At 35.5% G+C, this 19673-nt stretch overlaps 1 protein-coding gene across 8 annotated transcripts in view; it reads left to right on the top strand.

Annotated features, from left to right (window-relative positions):
* Positions 1-19673, top strand: part of RhoGEF2 (Rho guanine nucleotide exchange factor 2) — a 289609-nt gene that overhangs the window by 157577 nt on the left and 112359 nt on the right. For all 8 annotated transcript variants that reach the window (XM_065229133.1, XM_065229135.1, XM_065229131.1 and 5 more), the window contains 2 exons: positions 18664-18829; positions 18905-19024. In XM_065229133.1, coding sequence (XP_065085205.1) covers positions 18664-18829; positions 18905-19024 — 286 coding nt within the window. The remainder of the gene's footprint in view (positions 1-18663; positions 18830-18904; positions 19025-19673) is intronic.

The following is a 19673-nucleotide window of genomic DNA, read 5'->3' as shown; positions in this document are numbered from 1 at the left end:
TTGACAAATCGGAGAAAAAAATATAAAATTCTGGACCTTTAAACAATTTCAGGACCCTTGAACTGGACAAGATTTTTATTTTTGAAAAAATGAATATTAAGAGAATTTAGAAGAGATTGTATAATGAATTCTGGACATAACAACAATGTATTTCAGAGAAAAATATCAAGAAATTTTTTTTTTTAAGAGCTCTAAGACATATTTGCCTAGAACTCCGAGTCATTTGTGTGAGTGGTTAGGTAGGTACATGACGAAGAGAATTCCAGGTTCATTTCTAATGAATATTCAAAATAAGTTTTGAAAAGAATTTTAAAAGAGTTGTGATGACAATTCCAGGGAAATTTTGAAGATATTGAATTCATAGAAAATTTCATGGACAACTTTGAGAAATCCTTCTTGTTATAAATTCCAAGGGATCGAAGTTTGAGGGAAAAAGGATTTCTCAAAGTTGTCCATTAAATTTTCTATGAATTCAATACCTTCAACATTTCCTTGGAATTGTCATTACAACTCTTTTAAAATTCACCGGATCCGATAGGGCATAAAAGGACACCTTCAAAACCTCATGTACTGGTACCGTGCGACGGCTCAAATTTATTATTTTTCATCCAGTTGTAAATAGATTTCATGCCATAAACCTTAAGGTGGATCTGGCCACATCCGGATACCCGGAACCGGTTCCGGTAGGACTCAAAAAGGACACTTCCTAAACCTCATGTACTGGTATCGTCCGACGGCTCAAAATTTATGATTTTTTATCCTGAAGTCAATAGACATCATACCATGGACCAACAGATTCATCTGGCCAAATCCGTCGGACGGTACCAGTACATGAGGTTTTAGAAGTGTCGTTTTGTCGGAACCGGTGGCAGGTAACATAAATGATGGGAGTGAGTTGCAGTCTGGGTCTTTTAAGATCCTAACGCACAATGTGTTACAAAAATATGGCGCCACTCCTAGAGATAGCTGAAAACTTTTTTTGACAGCAAAAATTTCGTTTAAAAATTACGGCTTTTTAAAAGTGGCGCCGGGTCAAAAAAATACCCTAATGCACTAGGAAGGTTAATAGTGTATAGTAATTAATGGGATATTTGTTGATTGTTTTTGAAAGATGGTTTACTCATTCACATGACTACACATTTTTTGATTTATTGGTGCATTCACATTGATAATTGCCAAAATCGAAAGATGGCAACACTGTAAAAAAAAAACTTATCTCAGAAGGTTTGGGTCTTCAAAAAGCTTACAGATTTGATCATTTTGAACTACTTTCAAGAATAAAGCAACTTTCTATAGGCTTTTAAAACCCGCCATCTTGAAAAAAAGGCTTGATGATGCTGATTCACGGTGAGGATAGAAATTTATATTCATTTTTTTATTATGATTCTACGGGGGAGGAAAACTCAAGGACTACTATATAGACGTATTATATTAAACATTGGGTTTTTTTTTTAAATATTTGATAAAAAGAAGATTTAGATTTTTCTTCCCCCACAGTAACACTCACATTAATTTAAAGCCTACTTCATTTGAAAACTATAAGCATTTTCAAACTTCTCTCCCATACCTTGTCATGCGAAATTTTAAAATCTGCATAATCAAGTTTTTTTTTCAATATGGCGGGTTTTAGAGACCTACATAGAAACGTTTAGGTGTAATAGAACATTTTTTATAACTTGTAATCTTTGAAATTCAATATCTCCTAAACGAAACATATTGTTTTTGATCGTTAATCTATTCTTATGTAAAAAGTCTGTTGAACACTTTAACACCATCAAAGTTAAAAAAGTGGCGGCATTCTAAGATATTTGCATTTAAAGTTTTCACGCCTAATGTTTCAAAATGGCGTATTCGGTATTTTTCAATAACTCATAACACGAAGATGGGATCATCTGATCGAAATGACGTCTGAGACAAAGTTATATAAAACTGGCTTGCTTTTGCACAAAAATATACAAACTGAAAAAAATTTCTTCATAAAATGAAAAAAAATGTTAAAAATTGTACATTTTAAAGATTTTTTAACTTTGAAAAAAATTATAAATTTTCTTTAAATGTTACTAAAAGTTTATGTTCTACAATGTTGGTCAATATTGAAGTGTCCATTGTGTCTATTTTAGAAAAAAAAACTGCATTTTTAGTAAGCTTTCTAATAAACATAAATTAAAAAAATCTTTCAAAAGTGTATTTTTTTGTTATTAAAAATTCAATAAGTTTTATTTTCAGTGTGCATTTTTTTCTGAAAAGTCAATCCAGTTTCTTACAACTTTGTCTCAGACGTTATTACGAATAGATGAGCCGTTCATCTATTTAAAAATATGGTATACGTCATTTTTAAAAATTATTCATTACCCCTAGCGAACAATAATGCGAAATATCATGGAATTTTGAGAGGTTAAATCAAAATTTATTTGGCCTGGTCGGGTTGTTTATTTGTTAATTAATTTATTTGATCAGGATCAATAGAATTAACTTTACAGAGCCGAAGATTTTTATTCATTAAAAAAAAACATCGTAAAACTATAGTCAAAAGGTACAACACAATAAACACTTTATCTTCCGCTGTCCAATAAGCCTCCTCCATCAAAACGGGATCCGCTTCCAGTGGTTTCATTGTATGGCAGTATCGCCAACGAGGGGCAAAGCGCTTCCATTGCAGTAATGGACGCAAAATGTGGTCATCAATCACACACTCATCACGAAATGGTTGCTTTCCAAAGTCGACGTCGCATCGACCGAAAGAACTGCTGACCCGAGCAAAGTCCAGCATCAAAATAACAGCAAATTGAAATCAAGTGTTGATATCAACATCAAACTGAAATCATAATTTGATTTCAGTTTATGCAATTTACAAATTTGATACCAAATTTTGATTTCATTTTGCTGTACATTTGCTCTTCAAAAATATAATGTTGCGGGTTTGTTTTCATTGCCTTATCATAACATCAAATTGAATACTTGTTTGTTATCAACATGAAAAATTGATATCAAATTCAGTTTTCAGTTTGCTCTCACTGATAGCAGAAATAGTTTTCAATGTGATGTCACAGGAAGTTTTTTTCGCTCTCAATTTTTTTATATTTTAACCGTTAAAACGACCAAAACGACAGCAACCTGAGTAATCATTATCAGCGAAATCACAACATCAATTTTAGATTTCAATTTGATCTCAGACTTTGCTCGGGGACGAAGAACAACGATCGCGTGACACACATCCAGAGTGGCCTGCTTCTTTCGACAGCCGAGTGTGAACACTGGCCTGGTCTGGTTGCCGATGAATATTAAATTTTTTATCGTGTTACAGCTCTACTTGTTTTCCTAGAAGGAAAATCTATTTTACCTTTTGCAAAAGGCTGAACTTTTTTTCCAATATTTTTTTTTACAAAAGAATATAATTCAAAAATGATACGACCTACACGAATTTGGTAGTTAAGGGAATTGAAGCAAATTTCACTTCACACAAGAAATAAAATAATTTAATTACTACACTGAAGAAAAAGCTCATTTTAAAAATCAAATGCGATTTTCCTCTAAAAATTTAGTTTCAAACATACTTTTTTTTTATTGGGGGACAATTTAACTATCTACAATACATTGCAAGATGGTCACTGTCATGGGAAAAAATATTTTCTAGCAATAACTTTTTTACGCCTGCACTGATAAAAAAGTAAATTTGCTTAAAAGTTCAACGAACTGAGAGTGTAGGCTTATCCTAAGTAGAGTCATATGCGTATCAATTACAAGTCCATTTGTCAGGGCTGGTAGCGGTCACATTTTTCAAGCCAGTCACTAAAAAGTCTCCTTTTTTAAGGCGAGTTTTAAGGCTAAAGTAACTTTTTTTCATATTTTCAACTTTTTTTCATATTTTCAACTTTTTTAGTGTAAACTTATTTCAAGTTTGATCATTTTTTTTAAGTGTGTAGGATTTGATGCTTACATTATGTTCTAATTTTCGAACAAATCGAAGGTGTTGTGCTTCCATAGAGCTTTTAGACGTTTAATCGTCTTTCTTTATCTACACAGTATCTACTCATTAGAGTTAATAAAATTCCCTGAGTTTTCTATGTTTTTTTCAGAACTTTAACGGCTATTTTCTAGGCTCTCTTCAAGTGCGTTAAAAATATACTTTTTTTTTTGATAATGCAAAATCAACAACAATTAACGCAAACGTTTCTAATACATGACAATCAGTTTTAAAGAAAAGGTTTTACAATCAAATTCATTAAATGTTGAACTTTAACACTTTATTTTAACGTAAGTCTTATTAACATAAGTCTAAGATATCAAAATATTCAATGTCTTGAAGTTTCGTGTGCAAGTTCAAGATATTGAAATTGTTTTTAAATGCCAGAATTGAGGGAAAAATTATATGATTTATTTCAAGTCTGTAATCAACTTCACAATAATTGAGGTTCTGAGGAATAAAAGAAATGGCTGAGAATTTGCGGTTTTGACCGGTTCCATTTCAAATTACATTATTTTTTAATTTTTTTAACCGACCGTTACCGATTAAGTTGAGATTTTGCAATGTTGTTTGTTATTGTCCAAAATGCCACTTTACACATTCGGTTCCTCAGTATTGTACATGGCTAACTCTTTAAAAGGGCTTCTGCAAAAATGATATTCATTAATTCAGAAATACCTATCTCGAGAACAATTTGTTTGATCAAAATGGTGTCTTTGGCGAAGTTGTGGTGCAGTATTGTGCCTTTCTAGAAAAATAAATTGTATAACCTCAGATAAAAAATAAAAAATAATTGTATAACCTCAGATAACGATAAACTACTGACAATGTGTTTATGTTAGACAATTAATAAGCAAACAAAATATGATTTTAATAAAGCAGTACTACTATACTAGGTGTTTATTTGATGCATGTTACATAATTACTTATTTTATAAATATAACAATAATTTCTTAATCCTTTCAAAATCTATCTGAACAGATTAAAAACCTTTGCATCATGATCTGCACAGTTTGATAACTGTTGTGCAAGAACATTTAGTCTTGTCAATTCTTCCTCCTTTCGGTTATTTGCCCAGTTATAAAGTTCTTTAGCATTTTTTTAATGGGATGTTGTGCGTTTTCTTTCTTAACTTGCTCCTGTAGCCATGCGTTTTATCGTAGCTCCAATAGGATCACATGGTCCTTTGCCATGGGGCGTTGCAAAGAAATACCATTCTGCTTCAAGAGACTAGAAAAAAATCTTACGGTTTTTGTATTTTGGTACAGCTCCATCAGACATAACATAAATCTTCTTATCTATTTTGCTCTGATCTATGCGTAAAAAGATATCATTTTAGAAATAAACAAGTTAACAGCTACTGCATCATGCGTCAACTCTTCTGAGATAACTATGAAACTGAAACGTTTATAGTATACTAGCTGAGTGTGCCAGGCCTTAGCTTGAGTTTATGCGCCGATTCAAAACAGCATGGGGGGAGGGGATCTCGATCCATCATAAGAACCTTTCAAAAATGCTACATTTTTCAAAAATGTAAATCAAATATATTATTTATGAATTGTCCAACATAAACCATTGTCAGTAGTTTTACATAAGCCCTGCGAGTCTGCGTGGAACTGCTCTTCTATTTGCTTCCGCGAAACTGCAGGATTCTAAGAGAAGTTCCTAGAATTTCAGATAACTTCACCGGGGTGAAGAGAACTTCAGAGATATTGAGGATAATTGTGGGAACTTTCAAGAAGTTCTGAGTAACTTAGAAAAGCTAGATCTATAGATCTTTGAAGAATTTCAGAGATCTTAAGGACAGTTTCCGCAACTATAGTATAGACTTTTGGAGCAGTTTAAAGATCTATCCATCTATCTAGCTTAGAAAAAATTGGGATAGTTCTATTATGAGCTGAAAAAAATATGAAGTTCCGAGAATTTCAGCGAAGTACAGAGAATTTATGAAAATTTCAGAAATATTTCATGAACTTCACAGAAGTTCACAGAATTTCAGGGAAGTTAAAGGTGTTTACGAGAATTCCATTTACTTCAGTGCAGAACCGAGAGCTTATTTCAGTACAGAACCGAGAGCTTCAATAGAATTGAGAGCTCCAAGGAAGCTCCGAGAACATCAAGATCAGAGAAGCAAGGAGATCAAAAATTCTATGAACATCAGGAAAATGTGAGAGTATTTTAAAAGTGTAATGTCATGGAAATTTCAAAAAAATTAAGGGTATTATATCACAAAGTCCATAAATTAAAAAAATGTGCGAGAATTTTTAGCAAGCATCGATATCTTTAAGAAATTACAGAGAACGTTTAAGAAATTAAGATATTTTTAGAAAGCTTCATGATAATCAGTGAAGTTTCGAGGACTTCGAAGATGATCAGATAACTTCAGAACAATCCAATTAACTTTAGGAAATTGCAGCAGCTTACAATGAGTTCCGAGTAATTATGGGATATTCCGATAATCGGATTGATCCGACAACTTCAGAAGCGTCAAGGAATTATGATTATTTGTGGAAACTTTATGGCAATTCAATTTATTTCAGTAAAATTGCGGGTTCTTGTAAAAAAAATAATTGGACACTCAGGGCAGTATTAATAACATCAGGAAAGTCTAGACTATTAAAGAAGCTATGAATTAGTGTCGATAATTTAAGGGCAGTTCCATGAACTTCAGTGAAAATCTTAGAATCTTAGAATTATTTCGTTTTGACTCTAAGAAAATTACGGGATCTTAAAGAAGTTCCAGAAATTCAGAAAAAAACTTCGAAATCTTCACAGAAGTGCAGTTTTCTTCAGAAACATTTCAAGAACTTCGTAGAAGTCTATGGCACTTAAGGAAAGATCCATAATTTTCAGGAACATTCATGAACTTTGGTAAAATGCGGGAGCATTTCAAAGAAATTCAGTTTGCTTAAAAAATAACGGGAATTTCAAGGAATTTCGTTTCAGAAAATTAGCGGAAAATTTTAAGAAGGTCTCAGATTTTCAGAGATCTTCAGAGATGTTAAGTTATTGAAGTCTTTACATAAGTTCAGAAATTCACGGATGCTTAAACATTTTTAGGGCAATTAAATTAAATTAAGGGCAGTACAACAAGCTTCATGAGAACTGCAAAATGTTTTGAGAAGTTTCAAGAAGTACAGGAAAGAGCTTAGAACTTCAGTGCAGTTCTTTTAACATTAGAGAGATAATATAAATTTTAAAGAAGTTTCGAATTTCAGGGAATTGTTAAAACTTCAGATAAGATCATTAGGGAAATTGGGAAAAGTTTAGGAAATCCGAAAAAGTTCAGAGAAATTAAAACAATTGATGAGAAGTATTGTGAGCATCAGGTTAATTTCTCAAACTACAAAAGACCTTTATGGCAGTTTCATTACCTTCAGGAAATTTTTTGGAACTATTCCCCAACATATAGTTCAATTTTCTTTGATTTGTTATCAGAATTACCTTGAAATTCTCCTCAGTAAAAAACCCTTTGGAAAGATTCTTAGATTTTTCATTGAATTCATTTCAGATTTCCGTTTGAGTCTTACTCCTCCCCTGGAGTTCTACTCACTTTGAAAGTCTCATAAGAATTCATTTGCATTTCATCTCACAAATTCCTAAAATTTCTCCTCATAATATGTTTGACAAATTGTCCTGGAATTCTTTTCCGAATTCCTTTGAAGATCTCATCGAGTTATTGTTAGAATTAATTGTAATCCTGCTTTTAGCATCCCCTCACCCCTAAGTATTCTCCAAACTTTATGAAATTTTCCCACAAACTTCATGAAATTATCCTCCGAATGCGTTTGGAATTTTCCTCTGAAGTTCACAGGGGTTCTGTTCATCAGAAATTTCTATGACTTTTGATTAAAATTCACTTTGAATTCAATACAGGGTTTTCTTGAAATTCTACTCAAAACTATATCAGGCTTCATATGAAATCTAAAATTCCTCAGAACTATCATGAAAGCAGACTGCACTTGATGTTTTCCTAAAAAAAATCCTAGAACTCTCTTGGAAGGAGGTCCTTAGAAATTGTAATAAAATTCCATGAGCCTTTAAAACTGTGAAAGGAATTCGACTCCAGATTCTTGAAAATTTCTATAATTCTGTTAAAGTATTATAACTTTTAAGCCAAGAATGTCACAAACGTGCTCGATTTAAAATTTGTGTGAAATAGGACTTAGATCTAATTTTGTGGCTACTAAGCACAACCCGCCCTTTGCCTCTATTTTCCGAGCTTATTTTTTACAAAATGGAAGGTTTTTACAGTAGATGCCATCTAAATTAATTTAACTTTCTACATTGGTGGTCATATTGATTGGGTATGCTTGTGCCACACCCGAACCTATTCCACACTGCTCGAAATACTGAAGTAAATTTCTACAATTTTCAAATTGATTGTACACCACGACTTCTTGCGCACCATTCCTCACATTCGAAAATCTCTATAATTTTAGTCTAATTCTGAGCTCTGAAACCTCCAAGCATTCTCCCATTTCAACAACCCGTAACAGTTTTAATGGTGCATTTTTACAGCCTCTGGGTACACATTTCACCAGCACAACACATGATTGGCCAATGCCAGAACCTGCCATTCAGAGCACACCACCTTGATGATCATCAAACGTCATGTCAGCACATCTTTAGTCCCCCCCCCCCACTCTTTACGTTTTGACCAGCAGCGCGGCGATCGTGGCTCATTTATTATTTTCCAATCGGCAATTTCAAGAAGAAGAAAAAAATGAAAATGGAAAAATCGCAAGTCTATTTTCCTCCAAACAACCATTTGTTTGCTGCTCCTGCTTCTTTTTTGTTCCGATCAGCCTTTCACTTTTCATCGCGATTTTTGCTCTTCTCAAAACTCCTGTATGCTTTCGCCAGAAACGTAATAATCCTCGAAGCTGGTTTTGGTTCCGACCATCCGTTTATTTATAATCTTTAGAATTCACATTTGTGATGAACACTCATACAAATGCGGAAAATCCATCAATCGCCATCATCATCGGCCGACAAACTCATCTGATCTTCGTCACGATCCATCACAGGTCGCGCTGCGCTGTAGGAACAAACGTTAGATGCCGAACCAGTTGGGGCTAGGTGTGTGAAAAATTGCAAACTGAAAAAAAAAAAACATTGTTTACCTCTCCTTGTCACGCTCGCGACGACGACGACCACGGCGGTGGTCTGTTCAGTCACGGTCGAGTCGGTTCCGAGAGAGATGCAGTTTCACGGCTTCTCACAGAGTTCACACCGGGTTGAGCTCTGGAGAGTTGAAGAAGAATGTTTGTGTAATTGATTTGTGTTTTTTGTTGGATCGATTCAAATCTAGCAGTTCCGGTTCTGTGATGTTGTGATATAGTACAAACAAGAGTGACGATGTGGTTCCGTGCGGGAAGTTTTCCCGACGATCGGTTCAGTGTTTCGACGCTGAAGAAGCGTATGCGCAGAAAGAACAAAAGTGAAGACAAGTCTACGGAGAAGAGTTCCGGAAGTGATGCTACGGATAATGCTGCTGCTGCGGCTGTCAGAAGTAGTGATGTCGGTGCTGTCAGTGAACCGGTAGAAGAACGAGGCGAGAAGAATCATCATACGTGGCCAAAGGTGGTGCGGCCTCCAAGGACGTACAAGAAAAGTTCGTCGAAAACTAGAATCGATGCCGGCAAAAAGGGTCCCACGTTACCGATTGTCGACACCAAGACGACGACCAGTGCGGCAACGATCAAGAATTCAAAGTCCAATACCAACCTTAACATCAATACGTTGATCAAAAACAAGCTGAACCACAAACATGTGCCGGTGTCGATCTTGCACAAGATGATGCACAACGGAGACTCATCGGCCGCGGGACCGTATCCGCTTGTTTCGTCGAAATCTGTAAGATTGATACTTAGTTTCAGGCTCGGGGATTCAGCATTTCCATGTCTCTTGGGTTTGGAACTCGTGACTCTCTCGTATATTGTGTTAACCATGTTGCGTTAATTTTTTTTTCTTAATTGGTTTGTTTAGGAGTATTGAGGTAAATACGTTATTTGCATTAAAAATGGAACCGAACTCCTAAATTTCATAAATTTTGGTACACTGGAACTATTTTAAATAAGTACGATTACATTAGCAAAAATCACCATCTTAGCGCCCCTTGGTGGGACTTTGTATGGGAGCGAGCTGTCAACGATCACAAATTTAAATCTTTATTTAAAAATCGAGATGAATGTCTACGGGATCGATAAAAATATCGTTGTGCTCAAAAACCGAAGCTCTATCAGATGATGTACAAAAATCGATATATTTTCCGAAGTTAAACAAACCAATAGCGATAGCGGGAGTTTTACTCAGACGTTCATTCGGCTCAACATTTTTTTCCAATGATTACCATAAATTAGATTCTTGTAAATCTGAAACCTGTTTTAGGCCTTTCTATCGGTCTGACTCTGTTAGAAGCTACATTGGAATTGATCAACACTCATGGTGGTAAGCTCCAACCGGTATTATCGTCGGATCAAATCCCGATCAATAATATCAAGCTACTTTGTCGTCGACATCAGAGTTAATCAACAAGACTCTAAGCAAACATTTGGCAGATTTGCAAACAGAGTCGGAGTTAAAAGTTAATCCGAGGTGGAACTTACTGTCATCAAAGATTTTCTTATGAGTCTTTCATCGAATGCAAATTTTTAACCACTGTAGAGCCCCGTTACCCAAGTAACAATTCTGCAATAATTTGCCATCCACTCTGATTTATGATGGTTTTATAATGGCAATGAATAATACAATTAGTTTAAACACAGCATTTCACAGTGTAAAACGTTCCTGCTAGTAGTTCACCTTTTCGCTGTTTTAAAAACCTTTTACAGTCTGGCGAGAAGTCAAAAACTGTCTTGTTTTAAAATTTAATTTAAAGTAGTTCAAATCCCACCATAAAACTGTTCTAAAAATCAATCATAAACTTCATTAGCATTTTTTATTAATGTCTTGAGAAAATACTTTATAAACCTGTTCTATCATTATAAAAGCAATCATAAAACCATTCGGTTTTAAATGAGAGTAAAATGCATATATTGTTGTCTTTTAGGCTTTTAAAAGTGTATCATAAAATCTCCTCTGTTTATAATTGAACTTTAAGGATGGATCGTCATAGTGAATAAAAATCAAATTTATGACAAGGATATCTCGAAGGATAAACGAAGTTGGAGGAAAAATTCAAGCGATGCTAACGACCGAAGGGAAGTCGATTTCAGTAAAATTTTGTCCTTTAGAAGAACCAGCACGTCCGGCAGAACGGGTACCATCAACGACTGAGCATCTGGTGGAGAAGAGTGAAGTGAGCGTGGTCCTCAAATTCATAAAACATTGTCAAAACAGTCTGAAAACAGACCAGCCTTCTCCAGACCTTGCGAATAGATGAAGATCGGAATAACTTGCGTCAGTACCGACAGCAAACCCCTGAAACTGTCAGTTAGCGGACACTAGTTGGTTTCCGATCCATAGCTGCGATTTTATTCGTTAAAAGGGTCATCACTTGGAAAAAAAAAATCATTCAACCGTACATTCCTGCATCGTTTGGTGGTGCACAGAACCATCCGGAAGAAGGGGATCTTTTTTGATCACTTTCTGAGTAACTGCTTCCAAGCAGGAGAGAATCGCCTGGAAGAACGCTGAATCGCACAGCGCAACTATCGAAAGGTTCAACAAACCATCATTGTTTTTTCAATCATCATCAAAAAATCAAAAGCAGTTTTTTCTTTCAAATTCAAAATTCTGCCAACGAAAATATCATCATTGCATTCTGCTGGCCTACCGGAACACAGTGATGACATTTTAATTGGCAGAATTTTGAATTTGAACGAAAAAACTGCTTTTGATGATTGAAAATTCAATGATGGTTTGTTGTGTAGGCAACATTGCCGCCATAAATCTGAACGGATTAGGATCAAGCAAAATGGCTTTAGATAAATACAATTCAGTCTACAAGTTTTCTTCATAAAAGCCATTTCAAAACCTTATGAATTTGTTAAGGATTTCATGCAAGCAAAATAACTTTTTCACAAATGGCCCATGAAAATCAACTTTTATGCCTCCGCCATATTGCAATTAATTTGTTTGTTTTTTACAATCTTCGATTTTCAATCTATATTTCCCTGGATATAACTTTATTTTAGTTGATTTAGCAATGAGAAAATATTAAGAATGCCAAAATCACGAGAAATAAAAATCTCGGCTAAGCTTGATGATCGATCTGAAGATTTTTTTTTTCTTAATGTTAAATAATTAGTAAAATCGATGTTTTCCGTGGGCGGACTCAAGTTTTTCGATGTTTTCACGTACATTTCACATCAAATTTTATATGGCACCTAAAACTAGACCACTTCATGAGAACTATTTTATAATTTTCATACGATCAGTTTTTATTTTAATTATTTTGATAAGATCGGATGGTATTTATGAATCCTTTTTTATCTTGATTGTTGTTTTTCTAGTGAACTTAGTAAGCAGCTAGGGTAAATGGCTCGGATAATTGTTTTAATTGTTGCCAAATAGCTTTTATTGTAGCTTAAATACGGTTTCGAAATGGATCTCAATGCGTTTATCGTACAAACATTTTGCAGTAAATCAATCTTGAAAAGCTTCGAAAATATACTCTTCAGAACCTTTTCCAGAGTGGGCCAACTAGACAGATTCTAGCATAAAAGAGGTTTTGGTGGATGCATCAATGGCAAAGCAGTATTGACCTTGGTTTTATGAATGTTGTTTTATAGTAGCTTTGTAGTATTTCATAAAACTTAAAATGTTACTTGGGTAGTTTGAATAGCCAAACTTGCAATTAAACGGGACTTATTTTGAATTTATATAATTGGCACCCCTACATAGGTCCGCCATGCCATTGGACACCTGTGTTGGGGTATCAGTTATAGAAATTCCAAATGAGGCCTGTATAGTTGCAAGATTTACTGCTCAAAATAACGGGGGTCTACGGAACAGTGTGCTATGAACTCTTCTTCTTATAGGCTTTTTATGCTTCTGTAGCGAGCGGTTGCCGATTCTCAACTTAGTCTTATAAAGGGTGTCTCTCATCAAATTGCATCACGGAAAAAACGCTGTAGAAAATTAGCTAGTTGACCGATCCTTTTCAAACTTTCAGACAATAAAATATAACCCATTAGTAAGCTTTTGGCATATTTATTTCACTCAACTTCAATACCATAACCGTATGCTCGCACCTTACGCTTAACTCAACTCATTAGGTTCTGTACAAAATCTGGCTGCAGCTTATTCTGTACGGAAACCCACCTTTTCTTCATGTCTACCTCAGATTTGACCACCTTGGGATGCTTCATAATAGCCCAGTATTTTTCGATGGGCCTTAGTTGCGGTGCGTTTGGGGAGGTGGGGTTTCATGTCCTTGGGTACGAAAGTGACCCCGTTGGCTTTATACCACTCCAGGACAACATTTACAGGGCTGGTAGTGAGTCACTTTTTAGTGACTTGCTCACTTTTTCAAAGCCAGTCACTAAAACGTCTCTTTTTTTAAGGTCAAGTCACTAAAGTCACTTTTTCTTGTAATCACTTTTTTCAACTATTTTAGCGTGAATTTATTTCAATATTGATCATTATTTGCTTTGTGACGTTTAATCGTCTTTGTCTATCTACAGGCTGTCTACTTATTTTTATAAATAAAATTTCCTGAGTTTTCCAGGTTTTCCCTGAACTTTAACGGATAAATTCAAGGCTTATAATAAGAAAGCTTTTTTTAAAATGCGTTCAAAATATGCTTTTTCTGGAAGATCAACAGTAATTAACTCAAGCGTATTTAAGACATGGCAATCAGTTTTGAAGAAACAAGTTTGTAATCAAATAAAATGAATGTTGAACTTAATTTTTCACTGTTCACAGTTTAAAAAACGTACTTAATTTGAGTAAGTCCAAAATCTAAAAACATTCAATGTCTTGTAGTTTCGTATTCCATGTACAAGTTCATGATATTGAAAATTTTCAAAGTACCTGAATTAAGGAAAACATTAAATGATTTATTTCAAGTTCGTAATTAACTTTATGAAATATTAGAAATCTTCATTGCAGTCCCATTAACTTCACAACAATTGTAGGAACTTTGAAGAAGTTTTGAGGAATGAAAAGAAATTCTGAGAATTTCAGTAAAGCTCCATAAACAAACTGCGGGAACATAAGGGAAGTTAACACACTGAAATTATGGAGAACTTACTGGAATTTTCAGAAACTTTTATGAAGTTCCTAGAATTTCAGAGCACATCACAGGTGTTAAGCAAACTTGAGAAATACAGACACCTTAAGATGTTCCGAGAATTTTAGGGAAGTTTCGAGAACATCAAGAGAGATTAGAGAATCAAGGGCAGTTCAAATAAGTTAAAGAAAATTGTATAAACCTTAAAGAAGTTCCAGAAACTTCAACAAAGCTCCGATAGAACTTCTGGTAAGTGATAAAAATTATATGAACATCCGGAAAACGTTAGAGTATTTTAAGGGTGTTATATCATGGAAATATCAAGAACTACGAAAGTTTAGCTAAGTTGATTAGAGAATATCAACGAAGTTCCATTCATTTAAAAAAATGCGAGAACTTTTAGCAAGCAGCGATAAATATCTCCAAGAAATTCCAGGGAACTTAGAATTTAGATAGTTTCATGATATTCAGCGAAGTTCCGAGTACTTCGAGGACGATCAAATAGCTTCAGAATAATCCCATTAACTTAAGCAAATTTGCAGCGACTTACAAGAAATTCCGTGGAATTATGGGGTATTCCAAGAATGCTATGATTGATCAGGGTCAGGGAATTTTAAATATGTAATATATATCAGAAAATTTGCCGGACAAACAAATTTAGAGAATTAGCATAGTTCAGGGAAAATAAGTGAGCGTTTTTAATCGTTAGAATACTTAAGGAAAATTGTCCAAACTTCAAGGCAAATCAATTAATTTCAGTAAAGTTGCGGGTTGTTAAAAAATACTGATAAATTCAGGGCAACCTAGAGAACTTTAAAGAAATTCGTTTAGCCAGTTTTATTAACACCCGGAAAGTCTAGACTATTGAAGAATTCCATGAAAATTGCGGGAGCACAAAAGTTCCAGAAATTTAGAAAAACTTCGAAAACTTCACAGAAGGACAGTGGTATTCAGAAACATTTCAAGAACTTCATAGGAAAAATTTGGGAAGTTCTCATTTCATATTCAACGGAAATTTCGATGAAGCTATCCTCCGAATTCAATTTTCTTTTAGTTTTTATCGGAATTACCTTGAAATTCTCCACAATAAGACACCCTTTGGAAAGATTATTAGAATATTTATTGAATTCATTTCAGATTTCCTGTTGAATCTCACTCCTTCCCTTGGAATTCTACTCACATTGAAAGTCTCATAAGAATTCATTGGCATTTCTACTCACAATTTCCTTAGATTTCTTCTCATAATTTGTTTGGAAAACTCTCCTGAATTTGTTTTCCAAATGCCTTCGAAGATGTCCTAGAGTTATTCTCAGATTTAATTGTAATCCTTCTTTTAGTATTTTCAAAAAAATTCTAAGGACTTATGCTCCGAATTTATTTTCTCCCACACACTTTATGAAATTATTCTCAGAATGCCATTGAAAATTTCCTTTGAAGTTCACAGAAGTAGTGCTCCTCAGAAATTCCTAAGAGTTTTCAATAAAATTTATTTTTAATTCAATTCAGGGTCACCTTTTAGTCACTATTTTTCCAACTATCAGTCACTATTTAGTCACTTATTTCTTCAACATGGTCACTAAAATCACTATTATTTTCAGCAGTGATGGCTACCAGCCCTGCATTTGAATAGTGGCACGAAGCTACATCTGGCCAGAAGATCGTAGGGCCCTCGTGTTGCTTCAACAGAGAAAGCAGACGTTTCTGTAGACACTACTTGAGGTAGATCTTCCCGTTTACAGTCCCGGTAGTCACGAACGGCGCACTCCGTTTGCCACATGAGCAGACCGCTTGCCAAATCATGTATTTCTTGGCAAACTTTGAAAATTCCTACTTCCTTACTTCCTCCGAAACATCAAACTTGTGCTGAGCGGTGAAGAACAGTAGCCTCGGAAGCTGCCGTTCATCAGCATCTGGGTGTATAGTTTCCGGGCCAATCGCCTTCTGCACGTTGTACGTATGCAGTCCTTCCCGGTCATTGGCTCTCTGAACGAAATACTTGAACAGATTCAACTTTTTGGCCACATCCCTAACCGAAGCATTGGGATTCCGCTTGAATGCTTTCACGACACGCTTGTGATCCTGATCATTAATAGAACATCCATTCTGACCACATTTCTACTTCCGTTCGATGCTCAGAGTTTCGTAGTAATGTTTAATCATACGACTCACCGTTGACTGCACGATTCCGAGTTGAAAGTGAAGAGGATTGCAGTTTCATTTCTAATGAATATTCTAAATAAGTTCAAATAAGAATGTTTAGAGAGTTGTGTTGAGTTTTTCATGGCAATTTGGAGGTTATTGAATTCTGAGTAGTGTTTCCATTTCCCGATCAGTTCGATTACCTTGGAATCGGGAAACAGCAGATGGCATTTCGTGGAAATTCTTGGGAAACGAGAAATAATTATATCCATGTTTTAATTTATGTTGAACGATACTTGAAGGGTTCTGACTTTTGCGGAAATCATCATCCATCTTCCCATGAGGTTCTTCTTAGAAAGAAAGGGAAAAAAATTTTCTAAAAAGATTCATGTGGCATTTCCCGGAAGTTTCTCCTTTTTTCCCGAAACATTCTTGCAACTTCTTCCAGATGGATTTTTACTTCTTTTCCCTCACTAATTGCTTGGGATGTTCTTCTGGTTTCTCCTGGAAAGTATTTCCGTGCTCATTCCAAAACATTTCTCGCTAGTTCCTTTGAACTTCCTCCGAAATTTTCAACCGATTTCCCTTGGGAGATACTCCCGGTTTTTTTCCAAAAGTTTCTCCCGAAATCTCCCAGAATTATTTATTGTTTTGCATTGCGCGGGAGTATATGTCTTCTGGATTTCTTTCGGAAGTTTCTTCTGGCTTCTCCAAGAAGTCTTTTTTAAACTGGCACTTAAAACTCTTCTGCCTTACATTGAAAGTTTTTCTGACACTTTCCAGAAGTTTTCTCTGATCTATTATAGGATAATGTTTTTCCAGCGTCCTTCTTATAAGCTACTACTACTAAGTTTTTCACATAGAAATTTGTTCCGACATCTTTCGAAAATTTCCTTCAATTCCATGGAAGGTGCTCCCAACATCCTCAAAATGAATTTTTGCCTTCTGTTGACATTATTTTCTTATTTCCTACGGAAGTTTTTACGATTTCTTAGGATGAATTCCATGATTTTTTGGAGTGTTTTGCAGAGAAGTTTGGATTGTTATAAACATATTTTCAAGTGACTTCCAGTGATAACGTTAAATTTATTTTAGAGGCATTCTGAAGCGAATCGAAGGGAAATGATTCTACAGGAAATTCTTGAGAACATTCCAAAGAAATCCTGCGAAAAGAAAACAAACGATTACGTTTTGGTTTAACTCATTATTTAAAGTTTTTTTTTTTCTTATATTCTTTAATGTCTTTTGACAAAAGTAAAATTATTCACTTGTTCCGGGGTTCAAAACTTACTTTGCTTCAAACCATGCCTTGGCAGTCACCCACGTTATGATGATCCTAATTTACAAACGCAAAAAATGCATTCAAAAGAATCTTTCGATTCCAAATCGACGAAAGACCGACGTTCCACCCATTTGACATGGAAATGCGCTTAACGAGCCAAATTTTCCGATCCATTATCCTAAATTGCCATTTTCCGTGTTTTTTTCTTTTTCTTTTTAACGCCCTTGTGCTTTCGACCGCGTGCAATAATCACGCCTTGCCTCTGTGTGTAAACACCGACCGATCGACCACCCACCCATTTGGCTTTAATAATTCTCGATGCGATCACCCGGGGGGAGGGACCAAACAACATCTGTTCGCTGGCACAACAACACAATCATTCCTCAAAAAAAAAAAAAAAAAAAACAGATAAACAACAGCTCCCGATCGCAATTTGCCACCAGCACCAGCAATATCCCTGGAAACAAAAAGTACAAATTGGCAAAGGCAAAATCTCGGAAAAACCTCCATCAGCAACCGCAGCAGAAACGTTCCTCGATTTCATCCCAGGCGTCGCCAGCGTCGTCCGAATGTTGCAAAACAGTGCCCCTGACGGACAAGGAACGCAACAACGGCGGCGGCAGTAGCAGTGAGGATAGCACGACCCCGTGTAGCAATGGTAACGTATTAGTAGGTGCTATTAATCACTCACTGCGGGTTTGCGTTTTCAAAACAGATTTTTTTTTTGGCTGAATGTATGTATAATGCGAACTTCCCGCCGGTTTTTTTTTTTTTTTTTAATAACCTCAAAGCGAGTAGTGCTATTTTTACATGATAATTTTCAACCGCGGTTGGAGGCTCGGATTACATTATTGACAACCGCGTTACGAGTGAGTAATACTGTAGCAATTTACTCGGCCGATTTCAGAGAAACATTGTAGGAGTACATGCTGTCAGTGGGAAATGTTTCCCCAAAGTGTACGTCTATGTTTACCAACAGAAGGTGTTGGAACAAGCTGACGCACAGTTTGAATGTACAGCGAGACAAAATGCATACCAATTAAGACCGTTAAATCAGTCACATTCTAACGTTTTCCTTTTGCTATTTCCTCAATAAAGATCGTCCCACCAGTATATCGCTGGCCCGGCAACCGTCCGACCGAAGGCAAGACTTCAACAATAGTTATCTGGGTAATGTTAGTTCCTACACCGACTACCTGAGCAATTCCACCGGCGACCCGGACACATTCGCGCCCGGCGTCGACAATGATCAATTTAGAGAAAGGTACGTAGTAAACCCCACATTGGGACATTTTCCCGATCACACCTAACGGATTTACTGTCTTCATTCTCTTTTTAGTGTTAAATCGAAATCGGCACCGGTATCGGTCAATCGATCCGAATCGTACAAGGAACGATCGCAGAAGAAGACCCGAAATACCCGCCGGAAAACGTCCGACCCCAGTCTGACGAAAACGACGTGAGTACAATTTTTTTCCTTTACCATTCTTGGGGGGATATATGTATTTAATATCACATTTTCACAACTCATTGGACCAGGCAAATGCCTCTTTAAAGTTTGAATAGTCCTGTAAATCTCACAAACGGATCCGAAAATTGGAAACTACAATTTATATGTTATCGATAGAAATCATGTACATCAAAAGATCAACCTCTTTAAATTTAAGTGAACTGTACAGTATATTTCAAGTACAGGAATGAACCATTTAGTCTGGGCTATTTTTCACACAGATAGCGCTGTTCCATTGGTAGGTTAGCGACAACCTAATGGAATCGCATAATTAAATAAAAAAAAATCTCCCATACATTTTTACCAGCTTTCCTTCCAGTCCCCAGAGAGCCAAGAAATCAAATTTGAGAGAGAAAATTTTCTCTAACGAGCTCAGTCTTTCAACATGCCTTTTTTAGCATACTCGGCACAAAAAATCCTTTCTAAGCCCCACCCCATTCACAAAAACTCATTCAATTCTTTACTCAATTTACAAATAATTTGTCTTTGTATTTTCACCTCCCTAAGACGATATTATATATTTGCAGGGCTGGTAGCAAGTCACTAAAAAAAAATCTTTTTTTAAGGCCAAGTCACTAAAGCCACTTTTTCTTGTAAT

The sequence above is a fragment of the Ochlerotatus camptorhynchus genome, unplaced genomic scaffold, assembly GCF_037179485.1.
Source record: "Ochlerotatus camptorhynchus isolate MF236.1 unplaced genomic scaffold, CSIRO-AGI_Acam_v1.1 ptg000308l, whole genome shotgun sequence".
NCBI lineage: Eukaryota > Metazoa > Arthropoda > Insecta > Diptera > Culicidae > Ochlerotatus > Ochlerotatus camptorhynchus.
The sequence above is the reverse complement of the archived record's forward strand: the minus strand, read 5'-3'. Positions and strand labels throughout refer to the sequence as shown.